Genomic DNA, 22,561 nt, shown 5'->3' with positions numbered 1-22,561 from the left:
ATGTTACTAGTAATATGAGCAGATTCCCCCACAAACGAACGATAATGGACTGATTGGAATTAAATTTCATTGAATTCGTTAATAGAGCGTAACAGAGAAAATTTTCATGGCTATGAAAATTCAAAAAGCGGCTTACTAATCTCGAAAAATAGCTGAAAATCTGGAAAAAACAGATTTCAAGACTCACATGTCAGAATTCTTTTTTCTTGATTTGTTCCCTTTTTTCTTCTATATGTATCATATTTCATCCTTCTCTCTCTCTCTCTCTCTCTCTCTCTCTCTCTCTCTCTCACCTTCGCTAAACCTATTTTTCCACATCTTCATTTTCAGAACCCCCCAAAACAATGACAGACGTCTTCAACAGTTTGCTACCCCCCGATGAGGATCTGGAGAAGCACAAGAAATTCTCAAGTGAGTTATTTTAGTTGTTTTTTTTTAACTCCTTCAACTAAAATAGATTTGGAAGTCAGGCTCATTTTTCATATCTAGAACTTTTCCCAAAAAAAAAAGATATGTAGAGAAAAAAGGGGGATCCCTGAGGAGTATTTGTAACACTTTGGAATACTTGCTCTCTCCAGTAGAACAATTTGACGAATGAACTCTCTCTCTTCTCTTAGAAGATGAGAGTCCAAGTTGCTCCGTGGAGCACGGAGGGGGGCAGCTGATGCACTGCTTCCCCATGATACGGATGAGATAAATTGACAAGTGTCGCAATTTTCCCACATCCAGCTCATCTCGATGTGATTTTTCGTTTTCGATTGCTTGAGAAGCTTGATTTCTGAGATTTCTGAACGCCCATATTCTTTCATCGGAATGTTCTCTAAGTATACCGACAGAAAAAGTGAACTCGTCCCGTTTCTCGATGTTTCTAAACCTAGAGGTTTGTTCAAAGGTTCTTTTTCTTTTTTTCGTTTTCATCATCTACTTCGAATTATCGAGAGAAAGAATATTGTATTTTTCAAGATTTTGAAACAGTAACTTTTAAATATCTCTGAAATCGTCCTGAAAATAGAAAATCATCACTGCAAGATCGAGTTGGTATATTCAGGCGTGTTATTTTGAAAAGTACCTGAAACTGTAAATATGTATTATTTTTTTATTCTTTTTAGGGGCCAAGAGCCGAGTTCAACCGCGTAGTTCAGTTATACAACGTTACGACAACTTCAATATTATTTCAATTTTGCTCTGTTTCACTTAGTAAATACTATTAGCTCTTTAAAATTTAGATGATCATTTAAGAAAAATGTTTTTAAAAATTCAAAATGACCATCTCCCATTTTTGGTACAAAAATGACTGTTTCGAAAACTCAATATTCCGGAGGGAAAATATTTTTTAACGATATCTTGCGGGAATATTCCTAGTTTTTCAGCAATTTACCGATTTCTGGAAGAAATTTGTTTTTTTACGTTGTCAGTTAAAAATGGGTCAAAAAAGGGTGTCTTTAAGCAATCGGACAAAAATTGAAAAACTAGGAATTTTCAAAAAATTCTGTGAACGCAAAGTTTAATCTAGATCTGTTTCACACCCTCCAAAATTGTCAAAGTGATCGTAAACTTGACAACCAAGTTCCACACTCTTAAAATAGTCATAATAGACAAAAATCCACTGAAAAATGGGTGTTTGTGTATTTTATTGACCGGTACAGTAAGTTTAGCTGTTTATCTGATTATTGAAAATGTTGAACAAAAAATAAGTTTTAAAATGACCAATTACTCATTTTTGATATTTTGTTATAAAGACTACTGTTTCGAAAATTCCTTATTTCTGCAAAAAATCATATTTTGACGATACTTCTTTGTCCGCTGTAACTCAGTTCAGAATAACTACTTCTACGAAATAAACGTCGAAATCGGTAAAAAATAGAAACTAAAAAAAACGAAGTTCTCATGTTACACATGCCCCAGTTTGGCGGGATGTATAAAAATAGAGCTGTTTCGATATTTTCTTCAATTTTTAAATATTTTTTAGAAAATAGATTGTATTGTTTTCACAATTTCGGGGGAAGGGAGTTATTACTTTCTCTAAAATAATGGAAAAATATACCGAGTTTGTGAAACCCAATTTTTTTGAATCATTAGTGGAGCGAGAGTCTGCATGTTGGCGTGGCGGTGTACAGTTATGTGTGTTCACACATTTTGCGTGGGCTTATCATAACTCCTCCCATGGCAGCGTAGCTCTAGCACTTCGAACTCAATTATCACACTTCCTATGAAAGAAATAAAAAACTGTCTACAGATAAAATGTTTGTCATAATACCACCAACATTTTATCAGTTTACAGCTTTTTGATATCTCTTATAGGAACCGAAATAAGGGAGCTCAAAATAAGAACTTAGCATGACGTTCAGTTTCAAAATTGCTGTTTCAAAATCTCTGTAAAAATTGGCAATGTATCTCGCAACAATTTGATTGCTCATTTTCAACCAATTTTTTCCAGCCACCGCCACGAGCAAAATGCACTATTTCGACGATATCATTCCATTCGGAGAGTTCGAGTGTCGGGAAGCACTAGAACGAGAGGTCAAACGGCACAGATACTGGAAAAATAAGACAGTTCGGAAAATGAATTTTGATCGGATAGAGACATCGACAAGTATTCAGTATATTCTGGAGTCTTTTACAGAAGCACGGTCAACTTCTGAAGCGAATGAAGCAGCTAATTTTGCAACGATGAGCGAAGCTTCATGTTCGCTGTCCGGAGGGGGCGGGGCTTTGAGTCCGTGGGATTTTGAAGTGCTACCGAATCAATTGTTTGTTGATCAGGTAGGACATGATTAAATTGTTAAAAGTTTTCTGTTTCAATATGTGGTCAAAAAATACAATCAAACGATTCTACATTCTAGTTCTACATTCACCAGCTACTCCAATTTTCAAGATTTTTTAGGTCCGCGTATTTGAAATGCCTGGCTCCAGCCAAATCAATCCCTGCTCCGCTTGCAACTCAGAAGGAACTATCCACTGTTTTCACTGTAGAGGATACGGTACTGATAAGTGCTCGTTTTGTCGGTAAGTCTGCATTTTTGCGGGGTGGTGAACTGTAGCCGCGTAGCTCAGATAACACTCTAAACCCTCTATTTTTGACTCTTGCAAAACCAGTTTTGAATAACTATTTTTGCCGTTTCAGCTCCACCAGCATTTGAGAAAAAAAATCGCGATATTGATAAGAATAAAGGCAAATAAAAATTTGAATTTTATTCGCTGTTTCGTAATCACCAGATATGAAATCGGTATGCTAGTAATTACAGTATTCGGACCAGGTTCAACGAATCATTAAATGTTAAGAAAAAACCGAAATTCGTTAACATTTTTTTTATCCCTGCTGTGAAAATCAATTGCTGTTTCAAATTTTGACAGAGTTGAGGAGATTTGAAAATTTTCACTGATTGAGGAAAACGTACAACACCTAAAACTTTTCATTAGTTTTGAAATTTTGAAAATTAAAAACATAGCAAGCCTTCTTGTATTACCGTAAATGCTCTAGTAGAACGTCACCCTATACTCTCACTTTGTGCTCAACTATCTCAATTTCTATCAGAAATATCAAAAATCTACAAAAATGTTAGGGCTATTATGACAAACATTTTATCAGTTGTCAATTTTAAGATATCTCTCATAGGAACCGAGATAATTGAGCTCGAAGTGTAAGTTCAAGTCACCGCGTAGCTCAGTCGGTAGCAGTGCAATACGCCTGAGATTTTGACCACGAGTTCAAATTCTATATGAGAAAAATTATAAGGAAACTTTTTAGAGAATCTATGAATGGAATTCGGTAACACATGAATTCAGAAAGAGTGTTAAAATAAATCAGACAAAAATATTACAATTTCTCGATTACTGGAAGACTGATACTTTTCCACAAAACATTACTATAGGAGGATTGTTAGCATAAAATTATAATTTTTCCAGAGGAACCGGTATGAAATCTGGTGTCGCCCATCCAGCAGTCTACACCCATCCAATGATAGCCACATTTCCTCACGCTGACCTCTCCCGTGGCTACGCATCGTCTTCAACTGCAATGGTTCGACATGGTGGGTCTGGAAGTGGTAAGCATCTTTTGTTCAACGCTTTTTGTGACTCCTCAGTTTCCTCTAAATGTTGTGGAACTTGTAGAAGTTCCAAATATCTTAATTGTTAATTACCCAATTAATTACCCACAGGAGGCAACACTTACGGAATTGGAACTCCCATGCATTTCATGTCGAAAACCGGGGTTCCACCACCTGGAATCGGGACCCACGATCTTTGTTATATGTGTCATGGTCGTGGAATTAAGGAGTGCCATCATTGTAAGGGCGGTGGAAAGAAGCCGTGTACGTCGTGCTCTGGAACAGGATCGGTTCGGAATTATACGAGGATTAAAGTTTATTTGTGAGTTGGCTTCCATGGGAAAGGGCTGACACGGACCAGCGGCGGGTCAGTGGCGGGGTAGGGGCAGGCCAGTGACGGCCCGAATCATAACTTCTTTCATATTCAACATTTTGAATGCTGCCGAAATGGAATTAATAGAAGTTGAAAAATTCTACCAAATTATTATGTACTTGAAACTGTAGAAAGGTCAAGGCCGAAAAGTGACAAGGATCGTTTCTCAAACCCTTCACAGCTTTGAGCTTATAACTAACTTTATAGAAAAGATAAGTCAAACCATCTCATTTTTTAGTATCTCCTTTTTTAGTATTTTTGGGGTTTTTTTAATTTATGGGGGGGGGGTCTCTTAACTGAAATAAAACCGACGTTATCGAGAGATATCTTTACCACTAACAATCACCAAATTCTGTGTGTGAGTGTGTGTGTCCGTTTGTTCCCGTATCACCTTTCCTAATGCAGTCATCGCTAGATTAAATTTCCCAAATTTTCACAGATAATTCGATATAGCAGCGAGATGAACTTTTCGTTTTTCGAAATTTTTAGTTTGACGTCTTCTGGAGACGTTATTCTATTTTTACAGTGGAAATCTTTTGAAAATAATATTTACGTCATTCCCGTCCAACCCCCTCTTTTTTGATTTTGCGGAAATATTTTTCCAGTTTGAGTTCTGAAGTTCGAAGAGATGGAAAAAAATAATGAAAAAACGGGGGAAATGAGAATGCGAGAGAAACTAGGAGCGCGTTTACTGAGTTGCTTGAACTGTTTGGGCTTTCTGAATTTCCGAATTACACAAAAACTAAGATTCTACTGATTTTGCGATTTTTGTTGTAATTTGGTTTCTAATTTTTCTAGAATGTCGGGTTCGCCCGGATTTCAAATTCTAAGAATATGATAATTTTCAATTTTCCGATTTTCCGAATTACTGAATTTCTGAATCTAGAATCTGAAATCTCTGAAATTCAGATTTTCAAAGCTCAAAAATTGGAACTTGAAAAATTCTCAAACATAAAAATTCGGAAATACAGATAACTTGAAATTTGGTGAATTGAGACATTCTAAAAGTTTGAGATCTAAAATCCAAAAATTTCTAAAGATCAAAAAAATGGGAGATCCGAAATACAGAAACTTCCGAGTTAGGGATTTGAGAACTTTGTAATTTTCCAAACTTCCAAACTTTAGCATTTCCGTTTTTTGGAATCAGGGAATTTCAGGATCTTCAGTTTCAGAAATTGAGCTTCTCCCTAAGTTCACAATAGCCAAATTTCCGAATTTTTAGCTTTGAAATTTCCGAATTTTTAAAAGTTAATGATCTGGATTTCTGATTTTCCAAATTTTTTAATTTCGGCATTTCGAAGATAATTTCGGTGTTTCTATGACTTCAGAGGGCTTTTTAATACGAATTTCCGATTTCCAAATATCTGATTTTCTATATATTTGAATATTTTAAATTTCAAAATTCTGAATTCGGATTCCGATGCCTTTCGGATACACGAAATTTTAAATATTTGAATGTCGAAATTCAGAAATTCCAGGAATTTTGAAATTCAGAAATCAAAGAAATTTCAGAAAATTAAAAAAAACCTTTGAAATTTTTTTGGGAAAAACTTGGAAATTCGGATATTCAAAAATAGCCGAGTTTTAGGAAGTTGACACTTTCTCAATTCCGAAATTTCAAGTTTCCAAACATTAGAATTTGAAACCTCGGGATTTTGGAGTTGCAGAATAAGGGAAAATTGAAAAGTCGGAATTCCTGCATCCCTAACTTCAGAATAGTTCAGATTCTGAATTATTGAATTTTTACATTCTCAGTTTTCCACTTCCAAATTTCAGTATTTGGGTTTGGAGATTCAAACGTTTTAAGTGAAGCCAGGAGATTGTAGCCGCCGACAGGCGGCGGAAATCGACTGGTCAGTTTTTATTTCAAAAACATAAAATTCCAGCAAAAACGAAAAATCCGAGCACTACACGGAATGTGAGATTCCCGAAAAGTTACTGTTCCAAGCAGAGGGTAAACGAATTTTTGAGGAAGAGCAGGAATATGTGAGTTGGTCCCATTTCCCAGAAAAATCTGTTTCCCATTTTTTCCAGATCATCCCCATCTCGAAATACCCGCAAGAAGACGTGAACAACATGTCGAAGCTCTTCTGCGCGCAACATCTTCAGAAATGCATGGGAGTTTGTCGAGTGATTCGGGTAACTATACTTAATTAACTAATTACCCTTAATTACCCTATTAATTATAGCAACGCCATTACATGAATGCAATTCCAATCAGCAAAGTGCACTTCACTGTAGGCAATGAGAAGGGAGTGTTTTATGTGTACGGAACACAGAGGCTATGCTATTTCCCGAATTTTCCGTCGAAATGTGTGATTTTGTAATTGTAATTTTTGAGACGATCAGTCGATTTATAATTCTTTAGCTATCATGGTGTCTTCGATGCAAATAAAGTATTTTTTGGCTTGTATGCAGGTATATGTTGAAATTGGAAAAAATAAGTTCGCTACTTGTTCAAGAATGTTGTGAAACAGAAAACAAGTCGCATTTTTATTCACAGATTGTTGATAATTTGGGAATCCGTCACTTTTGAGGGAAAATAATAACGCCTGAAGTTTTCGTTCAAAAATGAAATTTGTGGGGATGTCCCATCAAGTTTTTTTCCCATCAAGTCCTCAAAAGCTTTTTTATACTTCAAAGTTATCTTTCTTCAAAGTTTATTCTTCAAAATTGTTCGTTCCGTCGAATAAACACAAGAATGTCGGAAACTGGGTCGCAGCCTGAGCCGTGTGTAGGTATTACAGAAAAATTCAAAGTTTATTTGATACAATCATAGGGAAAATCTACTTTCCGTTATTTTCATGGCTTGTCATCATTAAAAGTCATAATTTTTTAATTCATTTTTTTATATTATCAGATCAGAGTGCTTTTGAAAACATCGTATTAATATTGGGATTTCTGAATCGAATGAAACATGGAAAAATTCCGATTGATGAACTTCAAAAATTGATAAAAATCAAGAAGGTTTGAGGCATAAAAAGTGACGGTTTCAGATCTATTGGAAAATTCTGTCGTTTCAACAATCTGGTAACAACTTTTTGTTTTAAAAAATTCTCACTTCAACGTTACAGTTTTTTTTCAAAAGTTCAATTCGCAATCTTTTGATCTCTTCTCAACTAGGTCACTGATATCTATTCTCCTGATCTGTTCCTCTCTATCAGTTCGTGGCACTTATTTGAATCGCTAATAAACCTCTATAAAAGGAGGTGCTGATAGCTGAATCTATACATTTTCTATTTTTCTTTCATGGCTTTATTGGTTCTAGAAAATAATGTCATAATTTCGAATGCGCATTTACACACTCTTTTTGGTTTCAATTTTCGTATTGAATGCTGCTGGATTTTTTTTCTGTAATCACACTGCTCTGCCTGCAGCCCTATTCCCGACATTCTTGTGTTAATTCGACTCAAAGATTTTTACATTTTGGAAGAATCGTTTCAGTCAACTGAAACGGCCTTTATTTCAATTATTCAATTGTTTACAGTTTTTTTCTGAATTCTCTTTTCCAATGCACATTTTTTATTCATTGGTCTCATGATTTTAGGTCATAAGTTGAACAGAGGTCGTTTTCATGAACATTTACCTAGGTAAATGCATTTACTAAGGAAAATATTTACCAAAGGAAAATATTACGTTTACTTTTTGAAATCAATTTACACATTGGAAAATACCGTGATTGGTATTCATGAAAATTATTTTCCTATTGGTAAATGATTTACTCACTTGATTTTATTTACGAACGTTGGGGGTAGGAAAATAAGATTTTCCTTACTGTTTTGATGAGTTTTAAAGGGGGACTCCGACCAGAAATTTTTATTGCATTAAAATGTGTTAAAATTTATCTATTTTTCAAATATTATTGCGAAAAAATTCAAAGAAAATCCGAAATCCCCGAAAAACGGCGTTGAAAAGGAAGAAAATTCAAAAAAGGTGCCGCCGTAGGACGAGGATTTTCAGTGAGAAACCTAGGCCACGGCACCTGACAGCCTTTTTTTCAAGTCGCCGACAGTGGTTTCTTACGTTTTTTACCTGCCGGACATGAAATTGAAAAAAATCCGGGAATTTGCCACATAGGAAAGGCGCCCGCTGCCGTGGCCTAGGTTTCTCACTGAAAATCCTCGTCCCCCGGCGGCACCTTTTTTTGAATTTTCTTCCTTTTCAACGGCGTTTTTTGGGAATTTCGGATTTTTTTTAATTTTTTCGCAATAATATTCGAGAAAATATATAACTTTTAACACATTTTAATGCAATAAAAATTTTTGGTCGGAGTCCCCCTTTAAGATGTTAAAGTTGAAATTAGGAAACTGGAATTTTGAATTTTAATGAAACTGAGAATAATATAAAGACAGATACTATATTAACATAAAAATAAAATGGAAAAATAAACTTTTAAAAATTGAAACCCCCAAAAATCACTTCCACAATAGGGATCCGAATTTAAAAAAGAGGGATAAGCTTTTACGTGAAAATGAGCTTTTCAATAAGGTTCCGAAAAAAGCTCAGTCATGAGCTTAAGCTCACGTGAGCTCATCATGAAGCAGGCTCATACGAGCCTTTTTCGACTCTACGTCAAAGCTCATATAGGCTCATTTGACGAAAATATTGATTTTGAAAAAAGCTCATCGAGGCTCATTTGACGTAATTATTGATTTCGATAAAAGCTCATCAAGGCTCATTTGAAAAAAAGCTCACGTCTCTTTTTCCAAAAAAAAAGGCTCACGGAAGCATAGTTCAAAAATGAACTGGAAAAATGTTCACATGGCAAAAATAATAATATCAACAAACACTTTAGCCAAATATTCAACTAAGTGCTCTGATGGGCAGAAACGATGGTGGCCTGAAAAAAACAATGGTGGCCTAGAAAAATTATCTTGCAAAAATTAGGTCATCATGTGAAAATAGCCTAGAAATCATATCAGGTGCATATCAAGCCATTTTTTTCACTTGGTGTCCTAATTTTTGCAAGTGAGTTTTAGACCATCAAGTTTTATGGCCCAGAAATAGTCTGGCATACACCTAATATGTTTTCTAGTCTATATTGACACAGTGGCCTATCTGTTCCTTGTTGAGTTCTTTAGGCAACCATTTTTATGTCGAAGAAATCGTGTAGCATTCACCTGTTATTTTTTCTAAGATATTTTCACATGGTGGCCTAACTTTTGAAAGATGAGTTTTCTAGGCCACCTCGTTAAAATGACTTAGAAAACGTATCAGGTGAATGTTATAACATTTTTAGGCCATAGAAATAGGTGCCCTAGGGAACTCAACATGCAATAGTAGGCCACCTTGTTAAAATGGCCTAGAAATGACTTGATATTTAGAGTATTCCATGGCCACTCATGATTTTTCCATGATTTCAATGATTTTTTTCTGATTTCTTTTCTTTGTTTATTTATAATGAGCCATATGAGCTTCTTAATAAAAATCACAGAAAGGCTCATGAGCCTTGATGAGCTTTTCGATAAAACTAAAAAAGAGTCGCGTGAGCTTTTTTTTTTCAAAAAGCTCATTCAAAATCAAATGAGCCTTAATGAGCTATTTGAAAAGTAGGGTTCCGAATTTGAAAAAGAGGGATGAGCTTTTACGTGAAAATGAGATTTCTTCGACATAAAAATGATTGCCTAATGAACTCAACAAGGAACAGATAGGCCACTGTGTCAATATAGACTAGAAAACATATTAGGTGTATGCCAGACTATTTCTGGGCCATAAAACTTGATGGTCTAAAACTCACTTGCAAAAATTAGGTCACCAAGTGAAAAAAAAATGGCTTGATATGCACCTGATATGATTTCTAGGCTATTTTCACATGATGACCTAATTTTTGCAAGATAAGTTTTCTAGGCCACCATTGTTTTTTTCAGGCCACCATCGTTTCTGCCCATCAGGGCACTTGATTAGTTGAATATTTGGCTAAAGTGTTTGTTGATATTATTATTTTTGCCACGTGAACATTTTTCCAGTTCATTTTTTGAACTATGTTTCCGTGAGCCTTTTTTTGAAAAAGAGTCGACGTGAGCTTTTTTGCAAATGAGCCTTGATGAGCTTTTATCAAAATCAATAATTACGTCAAATGAGCCTATATGAGCTTTGACGTAGAGTCGAAAAAGGCTCGTATGAGCCTGCTTCATGATGAGCTCACGTGAGCTTAAGCTCATGACTGAGCTCTTTTCGGAACCCTAATTGTAAGTATACTTCATTCAATTTGCACATTAAAAGAATTCACACATTCTTTTGACGTTCAAACTTGTTTTTCATCTGTGTCATCGCTCTTCAATCAAGTTTGCAACTGCATAGCTCATAGTCAGTTAATATAGAAGCTTCAATAAGTAAGCTAACTTTTCACTCTCTAATTATTCACACTAAGCTCTCCAACTCATCACATCCATCACCACGTCATTGCCCCCAATGCGCTCCTTTAAACGACCGCGAACGACTTCATCATCTCCGTCTCTTCTCTCTATCATCCCCCCCCCCTCGTTCTCCATTCCTCACATATAAGATTGCATGTCAACACCATTCGAGGAGTCGCTTCCCTCCTTTTCTTTTCCAAAATTGTGTCTCTGTTTCTTTTCCAATGGCTCTCTCAAGTGCGAGACACTATTTCTTCTTTCCCCCCTTCTCTTCTGGAGAGCTGACGTCTTCTTCTTCTTCTTCTCTTCCTGAGCGACGCCCGTCGACGCAACAGAAAGAAGCAGTTGTAGCCATTGCTTGAATTCGGAATTTATTTGAGCACACACACACAGACAGCCCTCACTTTTCTCTTCTTTTTCTCCCCACCCCAATACTTTTTCTTTCCCCCCTTTTTCACGGGTCCCCACAACTGCTTTTGTGTCGATTTTTTTGTTCCCCTCCTCTGTCTTCCTCTTTTTTCCTTTCTTCGTTCTTTTTTTATTTCTCCCCGACGTTTTTTTCTCCCTTTTCCGAAAACGCTAACTTCTTTTTTCACAACTTTCGGAATGTTCTAGAACAATTTTCTGGAGAAATATGGTTGTAGCGATAGTAACCAAAATTGTAAGGTTTTTGAAACTGTTCCAACAAGATGTTATAGAATTAGATAATTGAGAATTCTTCAATCATGCTTTAGGACATTATAAAAAATTGTCTTCGAAAATCTCATCGATTGTTTCTTACACTATTCGCAAATTTTGAAAACTGTGTGTAGCTGGAAAAAGTTATGAAAGAAAAGTCGTTATTACATTTTCTTGATTCTTTCCTCCAAATTTCAGTCGGGGTATCGAACTTGAGGCCTAACTAAATATCAAAGGTGCTGCATTTCTACCAACAGAGCTACGGGGTCGCAGCAGGCGCTTACCTACCTTATGGCGTAGATAAATGGGGTACGGTAGCCACAAAAGGTGTAAACAGCGATCACTGTACACAAAGACGTAAAATGCATCCTACCAAAACACTCATAATTCCTCCTATTCCTTGTTTTAAAAATTTAATTTAACCGTTTCACAAATCTCACATTTTCTGTAAATTCATAATATTTTGCAGGAATCTTCATGTTATTTCCCTATTTTAAAACGTTCAATAAACTTCTCGAAGCTTGTTCTTATTGAAAAAATAGGCTCCGCCGCTTTTCTGTAATCGCTACCTATGATAAATTTCTTGATATCCTCTGATGATCATGAAACGATTGAATCAAAATTTTTTTTTTATTTTTTAAAACTTTGGAAAACAGTAATTTTTGAACACTTTTTTATTATTCTAATCGTGATTGTTTCTATTTTTATCTTTAAAAATCCAGTTTTCAGTCATTAACCTTCAAATACACACAAAATGGGTCAACAAAACTCGGGATTTGTCGTGGAGATTGCAAGTCCCAGGCTGGGACGATTTCAGGTAATTAAATTATCATGTTCCGTGTCGTCCATTAGGAATTGAAACAAATGTTCCTAGTTAGAAACAACTTGGAACTGATTTTTTTTTGAAACTCAAAAGTAGTTTTTTGAGCTCAATTATCTCGGTTCCTATAAGAGATACCAAAAATATGAAAACTATGAAAATGTTGGTGATATTATGAAAAATCTTTTATCAGTTGACCAATTTTTGATATCTCTTATAGGAACCAAGATAGCTGGGCTCAGGTGCACCAATCAACGAAATTGTTTTGTTTTTAGTACTCCCCTCATCTAACCGACCACAACCAATTTCCAATTCTATTTCCCTCCCCCTTGGGAAAATCATTGTGGGGAATGAAAATAGGAAAAAGATGAGCAATCTCTCCGCTCTCTCTTCCACCAAACATTCATTTTCTCTAGATTGAGTACCCCAGCAGTACCTCAATATAAAGATGCAAACAAGGGGGCCAATGGGAATCGTGGGAACCAAGGATTGAAGGGAAATACGAAAACTTCAAATTTACCATTTTAACCTTAAAATGTTATTTACAGCTCAGGATAGAATGCAAAGTAGCAAAGATAGAAAATGAGAATTTTAAATTTCCAAAATGAATCTGAAAATTTTTTAGGCGGTCCCTCAAAAAGATCCCGACGAAAGCAATCCGGAATGGAGGATTACTGTAAACCCGGCGGCTGAACTGGTTGGGTCGCCAAGGTTACGAGCACTTATAGATAGGCTCTACCATCATCAGAAGTTGCTGACGGATTTTGATGCTAAACAGGTTGGTTTTTGGGGCCACTGTCTCGGCGTCCGAGGGCCGGCCGACTCAAATTCAACATTCGAAATTTCAGATTCTCTCTGCGCTTCAATGCATGGACCCAACCGCTGAGCTCCTTCTTCCCCTACTAACAGTGCTGTCTAATGCAACAGCTTATCCTTCGAATCAGCTACTCATGAGGGAATTTCGGTTGACGAATCGAGTCGTAGAGATGTTACCGGACTCGAAGCACTGGCCAAGATCAACGAGAGTCATTTTACTTCAGTGCATAGCGAATATGGCAGTTTCTTCGGATAATATGGTAAGATTTCTTGTTATTTGGAGAGAAAAGACTTATAAACTCAACTTGAACAAATACAATATTGTCTAGGGAGCGTATAAAAAAGCAAAAAAATTATGACCCCTAAAATAATTGAACCCGCGAGTTCTAGATTCAAAAACATATGCTTTACCTGTTGGGCCATGTGGGCGCCGAGTCTCGCCACGTGAATGAAAATCAAGAGAGATAGGGCCTTATGAAAGATAGGGCCTTATGAAAGTGAGGGGCACCACCATAGCTTGCGTTGCCGGCGCTTTGGCAAATTGGCGCAATGGGTAAAACGCCTGACTATATATCTGAAGGTGGTGGGTTCAATTCTTCTTACTGCCAGAACCTAGCTCATAGAATCCCAACCTACCGTTATCACTCTAATAGAACCCTTAAAGGTGGGGGGACATGAAAAAAATAATGTTCTCGAAATTCCGTTCAAAGATGCCTCTCGAGGAGTTGAACTTGTGAGGGCGATGATTGAGGGTGCGGCGCCGCTACCGACTGAGCCACGCGGGCAAAGAGAAAGCGCACGCCCGTTTGCATGCATAAAGGCGAGGGCGACAGCTGTACGCAGAGTGACATTAAGCGTTGTACACCGTGACGGTAGAATGCATACTCTAGCTACAAAAAAACTACGAAAAATCTCCTGTCCCCCCACCTTTAATGTAACCGTTTTCACAGAATATCTAAACTTTTTTTTCAAATCACTATTACTCGCAAATTAAAATTTAACAAAAATTGATGTCTCATGACATTCATATAACAGTATTTAGTTTTTTTTTTATAAACGATATTCAATGTAATAGAAATGACACTTCTTTGTACACAATTATCTCGGTTCTTTCAAAAAAATCAAAAATTTTTCAACTGATCAAGTATCTTTCTTATAAATAAAACGCTAGAGACGTCTTTTGGCCCCCCTGCCAGTCTGTGGACTTTTGAAAAAGTGAAAAAATAAATATAGATTTGCGTGAGCCTTTATAGAAAAAAGAGATTATATCGCGCCGAAGGCGCTCCAGCTTGCTGGTTTATCATTATATCACCAACATCTTAGTAGTTAACAAATTTTCGATATCTTTCATAGGAACCGAGATAATTGAGTTCAAAATGTATATGCTTCTATTAAAGCAAATACGATTTGCTCTCACTTTGAACCCAATTACCTCGGGTCCTATGAGAGATATCGGAAATCTGTCAACTGATTTCACGTTTATCATATTATCAACAACATCGTTGTAGTTTACAGATTTTTGATATCTCTTATAGAGATTGAGATATTTGAGCTCAAAGAACGCAAAAAACTGTTTCCGGTTCCAAGTTGAATTCAGCTTAAAGGTGGGGGGACAGGAGATTTTACGGGGATTTTTGGGGCCAGAGTATGCATTCTACCGTGACGGTGTACAACGCTTAATGTCACTCTGCGTACAGCTGTCGTCCTCGCCTTTATGTATGCAATCGGGCGACCGTTTTTTTTGACCGTGTAGCTCAGTCGGTAGCGGCGCCGCACCCTCAATCATCGCCCCAACAAGTTCAACTCCTCGAGGGGCATATTTAAGCGAAATTTCGAGAACATTATTTTTTCATGTCCCCCCACCTTTAAAGGAGTGGATAATTCCAATTTTTCGAAACTTCAGGAAGTCATGAAACTTGCACTAAACCACATCGTCTCTCGTCTAACTTCAGAAGACGAAATGGAAGTCGTCGTCGCGATGCAAGCCCTCACCAACCTCTCCATCAATATTCGAAAAGAACAAATCCCAAAATTCGTTCCTGTCATCCCCCATTGTCTGAATCGGTTATGGGTTCGTGGTGAAGTAAACCTAAATGCACTTCGATTGCTAGTAAATCTTTCCTGCTGTCCCGATATGGTACCCTATCTCCTTGGAAATAAGTCAGTGTCTGGTCTTCTACGAATTCTGGATACCGATAGAGAAGAGGTTCTGATTCGAGCGGTGACCTGGATTTTGTGTACAACTTCTGCGGTGGATGCATTGAATTTGACCTACGATCGGATAGCGGAACATAATTTGGTTAGTGTTTCTTTCTTAAAATCTGCCTTTGAAACGCTATGATTTAGGACCCATTTCACAACCCATCTCATACATTATACTTCTCAATTTATGGTCCGAAGGGGAGAGAAGAATTGGAAACTCAGGCTCGAAACTTGTTGAATCATGCGAATAAGGATGTGGCTAGTAAATCTGCAAGGCTACTGGAGACATTAGCTAATGTGAGTGTTGAACTAGGGGGGCCGTGCCGCTACCAACTAAGCTAAGCGATCACAGGCGTTTGTCATAATGTCAGCAATGTTTGTTCAGTTTACAACTTTCTGCTAGCTCTTACAGAAATTGAGATAATTGAGCGCACATCCAATGGAGAGCATTTACGACCTCTATTCTTACAGGTCCCGCCATTCCCCACAGCCGGAAGTCACCTCAACCGTCTATGATCTTTCCATCCATTGCTCATTTTTACTCTCCCGATGATTACGTGTTCCAGAAAAAAACAAGACGAATAGAATACACTAACGAAAATGAAACAATTCACTTTTTTGTCGGTGGCACCCACCGGGTTTTACATGAAATAATTATGCTCTAATAGAACGTCTGACAAGCCCTATTATCTCGGTTCCTATGAGAGATAACAAAAAGTGATAAACTAGTGAAATGTTTTTGATAATATGACAAACGTTTTTGTAGTTTGCAAATTTTCGATATCTCTTACAGGTACCGAGAACATATAGCTAAAAGTTCAGTGTTCCATTAGGGTGTTCCAGATTTTTTCTCTGTCGAAATTTTCATTAAATTAATGAAGTTATATATTATTCGAACTTAAATTATGAAAAAGAGACCGAACGAAGTAGAAACTTATTTGTCTTTATGATAAAGTCAAGAATCAGTAAAAAATTTTCAAACAATTTTTAGGCATCAGTGACAAAAAAAAGAAAAATACTCTTTCATGATCGAGGCATTTTTCAGTCCAAAATTGTGATCGTTTACATACTCCATCTCGATTAAGTAAAAAATCTGGTAGATATTTTTTATTTGAAAAAGTAAATTTTATGTCTGGTTTTTATTCACCTTGACCTATCTGATAACTAATCAAAACAGAATTTTATTGAGCAAATAAAGTGGAAAAAGGAAACAGAAGGGTGGAAATCTTTAAGAATTAAATGAAGGGCTCACTGTTACGTTTGAGTTCAATTATCTCAATTTTTATCCGAGATATCAAAAATGTGTCAACTGATAAAACGTTTTTGACATTATGATAAATAATTTATTAGTTGACGAATTTTTCATATCTTTGACAAGAAACGAGATAAATGGGCTCAAAGTTGAGTAGGTGCCATTTCTATTACAGGTTTTACGGTAAATATTTGTTTAATATGAGTGTAATCATTGCATCAAATATTGAAAATTAATAACAGCATTGAGAAATAGACAATCTAATAATTATCATACTCATATTGGTTGTCGTAGTCGTCGAATTCGTCTTCAAGGTAACCTTCATATTCAGAATCCTCATCCTCCTTGCTGACGTCACCATAGTCTCCAGATCCTTTCTCATCATCGTCTTCCTTGTCTTCCTCATCAATGTAATCGCTAACATCATAGTCGTCCTTCAACTCCTGATTCCCATAGTCATAAGCACTACTTCCACTGAACCGAAGGGTGCCTTTAGTTTCCAAGTAGTACCTTTCCACTTCCGTGAGATCTTCCCAGTCCTGGGTCCCTATTTGTATAGGATCGATCTAAAAAAAACTTTAGGTTAGTTGAAAAAAATGCTCTAAAAACTTACAGGCGCGAAAGTTGCAGAATCGTGCCATCCATTTTTGTTTTTCGGCACAATCAAAACTTTTCGTGTTCGAGATGGATCGAAAATGTATCCATTGGCAATAGGAATTATAATCAAGAGCAAGAGAGAATAGCGAGGCATAGGATGGTGAGAAAATGGATGGAATGAGTAAATCGGGGGACTCATGATCTATATAATCTGCATTTGATCAATTGACGATGTGAAGACGATGTGGAGGCGGAACCTAATATATGTCATCATTGAGGTTATTACAATCAGTTGTAATATTAGGTTGGCTAAAAAATAATGCGCGTTTTTATGATCAATTAAATTTATCATAAAAACGGAAGTAGACAATATTAATCCAAAAGCTATTTGCCATGATTATCAACTACTTGTCGCTAACATCCGCGCTAAAAATGGGTTTCGCTGTGGAAGAACTCCACTGTGACTCAAAGTAGGCGACTACCCATTTTTCGGTCTCATACCGGCTTTCGGAGTGGTTCTAGGCTAATGAGGGTCGCATAGATCTGAATGAAGGGAAATCGGAAGGCGCTAAATCAGGGCTATTTGGCGGATGAGGAAGAGCTCCCCAGCCCGATTCCTCGATTTTCTGCTGAGTGACTTATGATACATGCGGAAGAGCATTATCATGAAGGAATCAACGCTTTCTGCATTTGGCTCATTTATCATTGGTAGAATTCAGTAGTGGCTGTTAGACCTTGTTCCAGAACTTCAAACTGTACAAGACCCTTGCTCTTCTACCATACATAAAGCATCACCTTCTTTCCGTGTATCTCTCGTTTCGAGCTGTTATGGCCGGTTCTCCAGGGGACAACCATTGTCTATTTCAAGTAGTATTATCGTATTGAATCACTTTAACAAGAGAATCAAAAAAGGCGATATTCTTCGAGTGAAGAAGGAGAATTCCGATAGGTGCGGGGAGAGGGTTGTTGTGGGAAAAACTTTCCGCACCTGTTCGATTTTCCAATTTGTGCAAATGGTTTTCGATAGTACCACCATTAGTACAAGAAAACTGTTCTCCAAGACTTCGAGTCGTTTGACAAGAATCCGATTCGTTTACGTCCCTCAGGAGTTCACTGTCAATGATTTTTGGTCGAACGGTGTGTTCACGGTCTTCCAAGCTTTCATCGCCATTTTGAAAACGTTCAAACCAGCGTCGGCACTGATTCTCTTATAGAGAATTATGTTTCAAAACTTTTGAGAACGAGAACGAAGAGCTTGTGCGACATTTTTGACCAACTTAAATTTGTACTCTCCACCGCATTTTTTGGAACGACATTTTCTAAGCGAAATCGCCAATTTATAAGAAAAAAAAATGACAAACTAAGATTATATATCAAACGATGCGCAAAGAAACGCTCTTTCGAATAAAAAAAAAGTGGGAGCAAAAAAGTTTTCTGGATAGAGAAATACGTTCCGACAAACGCGCAGCGCATTATTTTTTAGCGAACCTAATAGTAAATTGGTATTGTTTTAGGGTTATCTCCAGTTGTAAAATAAAAATTACCGTTTCTGTATGACCGAATACTTTTGCAAGAGTTACTGCTTTTTTAATAAATCTGTGCAAATCCAAACAGTTGCATTGCTGATTAAAGTTACTGTAAAAACAAGACTGTGATACGGTCAACGGTAATATTGCACAGCTTTAATCCAGGATTAGAAGGACCCTTTAATTTCCCACTTTGAGCTAATTAGAGAAACTTGAATCCGTTGTAAAGTGAGAACTTGGACCAATTGAAAATTTTTTTGCTGTTTCATGATTTTCATATTTTCAAACTAACTAGCATTGCACACTCGCTGTTCGATTTTCAGAAAAATATCGAATTTCTCAAAAACTTTAAAAAAAAGTTTGATCATAATAACTGAAACATTTTTTTTAGTTTACTGAGAAAACAGGGCTGTTTTATAGTTACCGTATTTCCTCTAATAGAAGCCCATGGGCTTCTATTTTTCAACCTCCATCTGTACTAGAGGGTTTTCGGTTTTCAACTGAACTGAAATAGTTATAAAACGACAAGAATTAACGGAAAGTACCAGAAAAATAAACAAAAAAGAGTATTGATACCCTAACCGAAAAGAAAATGCACAGCCAGGGTGGGCTTCTATTAGAGGTGGGCTTCAAATAGATGTGGGCTTCAATTAGAGGAAATACGCTAATTGTTTTTTCAGGCGTTAGGGTTTCCTCCGGTTGTAGAATTGAAAACTACTGTTTCTGCATTTTTGTGAATGTTACATATTTCGTTTGTATTGATAGGGTTTTGGCAATCCGTTTTTTGTACATTGTGCATATTTAACTTTGGTGTGAAGAATCTTCTTGGTGACCTTATCGGTTGGAGGCATGAATTTATATAACAATTGTTTATTTCTCGACGTTTCGGCAACTCGCCATCTTCAGGAAAAAGGATAATTAACTAAAAATACAAAGAATGTTATCCGGTGTAGATTTTAGGTGAAGCCTGATAGAACCGTAAGGAAACAAACAGTGACAAATTCTTCACACCAAAGATTTTGTTTGTTTTGATTGACATCAAGAGTTAAAACAACAATTATTATACTCACAAAAATACGGTAATTGCTCTAATTAAAGCCCATATCTGCACTTTGACCTCAATTATCTCGCTTCCTATGGGAGATATCAAAAATTTGAACGGACAAAACTTTTACCACATTATCAAAAACATTTTGTTAGTTGGTAACTTTTTGATAATCTAACAGGAACTGAGAAAAACTGGGACAAAATTGAAATTCTTTTTCGGGCAGTCCAAACTAATACTGAGTTTTTATTTCAATATGTACATAAGCTTCTAATTGTAAGGCGCATTTTACTGCCAAAAGTAGTTAATTTTCTATTGAAAACACAGAAAACTTGCAAATGCGATTTATTGCAATCAATTCTGTATGAACAAATATTTTTGCAACTTTTACTGGTTTTTTGTTCATTTGGGTTGACTTACAGCAATAGTTACGACATTAGCTACATTGTTGCTTTCAGAAGTTTAAGCAACTTTATCTCCTTTTCTGTTGAAGATATCGAAGAGTTTCTAAGTGATGAAATATTGATGATATTATGATTAACAATTCATTAGTTTACAACTTTTTCATAGCTCTTACAGAAATTGAGATAAAATTTGTTAAAGTAGATAGGTTTTTGAAACGAAATAACTCCACAGGATCACACAATTTGAGGTACTTGAACTTATTAAGTAAGAGAACTTGAATGAGTTGAAAAAATTGTTTTGCGGTTTCATGATTTCCGTATTTTCAAACTAACTGGAATTACTCATTCGGTTATTTCTCATACCAACTTCATAATTTTGATCCTTGAAAGTTTCAAAAATGATGCTAAATTTGGAAATAGCTTTTCAGGAAAAAGGTTAACTTCTGAAAGTCACAAAAACTTTTTGGGAAAAAATGGTCCATCATAACAACAACAAAAATTGTGTTAGTTGATCATTTTTTGATAGCTCTTACCGGAACCGAGAAAACGGGGCTATTTTATGGTTAACTACTTTTTCCGGCACTTGGTACTAGTACAAGAAGTAGTTGGAAATATTCAAAATTCAGTTCCAAAGATTAGTGACAAATTGATTCTCTTTTTTAAATGGAGATTATTCAATACGAATTTGAAACTGGCACTTTTTTCAATAATCTTTTAATGCGCTTTCAACTTTCTGGAATAGTTAACATTCTATTGAAAAGCAGAACGCTTGCAAACGCGCTCTATCGCAATCTATCCAATACGAATTGAATGGAGAACGATAGCCCGCTAAAGAAGACCCAAGAAGATTTACTGAGGAGAGACATCTGAAAAGAGAGAAAAAAAAACGCGAAAACAGTTTTTATATTTTATAATTATTTATTAATATTTTAGGAACGTTTCAAGGTTTTTCAGAGTATATACAAATACCAGTAGTATTCAGAGGGGGCGTTACAGGGGATTTAAAGGGAAGAAGCATAGAAAACTAGCGAAGATTTCTATGCAAAAAGAAAAAAGAGAGAGAGATCCGTATAGAGGGGTGGGTGGGGAGGAGCAGCATGAAAAATTTAAGCCTTCTTTGGTGCAGCCTTGGCAGCGGCCTTCTTTGGAGCGGCCTTCTTGGCTGGCGACTTGGCGGCCTTCTTAGCAGCTGGCTTGGCGACCTTCTTTGGGCTCTTGGCCTTCTTCACCTTGTCTCCGGCAGCCTTCTTTGGCTTGGCAGCGGCCTTCTTTGGAGCGGCCTTCTTCTCTCCGGTGGCGGCCTTCTTGGCGGCTGGCTTCTTGGCGGCAGCTGGCTTGGCGGCGGCGGCGGCCTTCTCTGGGACACGGAATCTTCCATTGGCTCCGGATCCGGCGGCTTGGACGAGGGCCTTGGAGGCGACTCCTCTCTTGAGGGCTTGACGGAGGTGAGCGTTGATCTGGAAGTAAAGGAATATTGATTGGGGGAATTTTAAGGAGAGTTATTTTTGCTTTTAGCTATTTTCAAATTTAGATTTTGTTTAGATCCGAAGGAATAGGCGAAAACGTTTTTTTTTTGTTTTCTAAATAGCTTCCTAAATAAGAGCTTTCTAAATAAAAAATGAAAAATTAACTCACTTGAACAACATTCTCTCCGAGCTTGTAGTTGGCAGAGATGTGCTTGAGGATGGCTTGCTTGGAAGCTCCCTTGCGATCCTTGATGGCCTTAACGGCTTCCTTGATCATGTTGATGTATGGTGGATGGGCGGCTGGGGTCTTGGCCTTTGCGACCTTTGGGACCTTTGGAGCCTTGGCTTTTGGGGCCTTAGCCTTTGGGGCAGCGGCGGCTGGGGCAGCAACTGGGGTAGCAGCAACGTCGGACATTGTTGAGAACGGGAGAGAGACACTTGGAAAGTGATGGTTTTGGTCGACAACCCCGTCTCTCTTTTATACGGCATCCACCACCCTGCGGGGACACATCGCTGCACGCCCCTCGCGACGCCGAATAGCACACGAGGCGCGAAAAGCGATATAAGCAGAAAAGCGAGCATAATCAGTATTTTAAATTAACTTTTGAAAATTCTTTTTTGACAATCCTGTAGACGGAGACTTCCTCTACAACATATCCAAAATCCGGTCAAAAATGACTAAGAATGAGTGCGTGGCAAAGGCTCAAAGTGGGGAAAGTGGTTTGCGCCCGAGTTGGCCTCCTTCAAAGGGACATATCTCCTCGAAATGATAAGCTATCACTCTGAAACAAAGTTTGTTGAATAGCCAAAGACTTTTTCTACACGCTCATATAAGTTTCATTTTGACATGAGCAAATCTTGGCGTTGAGAAGTTGGTTTTTTCGAAATTCTAATTCTGAACTCTGACTTTAACTCGATTTTTCTCCCGATTTTCAGCAGCGATCCCCAACTTCTTTTAGTTCATTCGATAGCTAAAA

General features: G+C 37.1%; 4 protein-coding genes across 4 annotated transcripts; 2 read left to right on the top strand and 2 right to left on the bottom strand.

Annotated features, from left to right (window-relative positions):
• Window positions 1-344: 344 nt before the first annotated feature.
• Window positions 345-6,749, top strand: Cbr-ssu-2 (the record flags this gene model as incomplete). Its single annotated transcript, XM_002632652.2, has 8 exons — window positions 345-411; window positions 2,438-2,763; window positions 2,885-3,006; window positions 3,907-4,046; window positions 4,161-4,371; window positions 6,309-6,408; window positions 6,457-6,561; window positions 6,612-6,749. The coding sequence occupies 8 exons, from the start codon at window positions 345-347 to the stop codon at window positions 6,747-6,749; spliced, it is 1,209 nt and encodes a 402-aa protein (XP_002632698.2).
• A 5,461-nt stretch (window positions 6,750-12,210) lies between these two features.
• CBG21629 lies at window positions 12,211-15,810 on the top strand (the record flags this gene model as incomplete). Its single annotated transcript, XM_002632651.1, has 6 exons — window positions 12,211-12,273; window positions 12,902-13,054; window positions 13,125-13,352; window positions 14,996-15,391; window positions 15,439-15,591; window positions 15,766-15,810. 6 exons carry the CDS (start codon window positions 12,211-12,213, stop codon window positions 15,808-15,810), a joined length of 1,038 nt encoding a protein of 345 aa, XP_002632697.1.
• Window positions 15,811-16,806: 996 nt separating this feature from the next.
• CBG26255 lies at window positions 16,807-17,297 on the bottom strand (the record flags this gene model as incomplete). Its single annotated transcript, XM_045244895.1, has 2 exons — window positions 16,807-17,112; window positions 17,160-17,297. 2 exons carry the CDS (start codon window positions 17,295-17,297, stop codon window positions 16,807-16,809), a joined length of 444 nt encoding a protein of 147 aa, XP_045100464.1.
• A 3,927-nt stretch (window positions 17,298-21,224) lies between these two features.
• On the bottom strand, window positions 21,225-21,999 carry Cbr-his-24 (the record flags this gene model as incomplete). Its single annotated transcript, XM_002632650.1, has 2 exons — window positions 21,225-21,575; window positions 21,754-21,999. 2 exons carry the CDS (start codon window positions 21,997-21,999, stop codon window positions 21,225-21,227), a joined length of 597 nt encoding a protein of 198 aa, XP_002632696.1.
• Between the last annotated feature and the right edge of the window lie 562 nt (window positions 22,000-22,561).

This window comes from Caenorhabditis briggsae (assembly GCF_000004555.2).
Source record: "Caenorhabditis briggsae complete genome, chrIV, whole genome shotgun sequence".
Classification (NCBI taxonomy): Eukaryota; Metazoa; Nematoda; class Chromadorea; order Rhabditida; family Rhabditidae; genus Caenorhabditis; species Caenorhabditis briggsae.
This window is presented reverse-complemented; position numbering and strand designations above follow the sequence as displayed.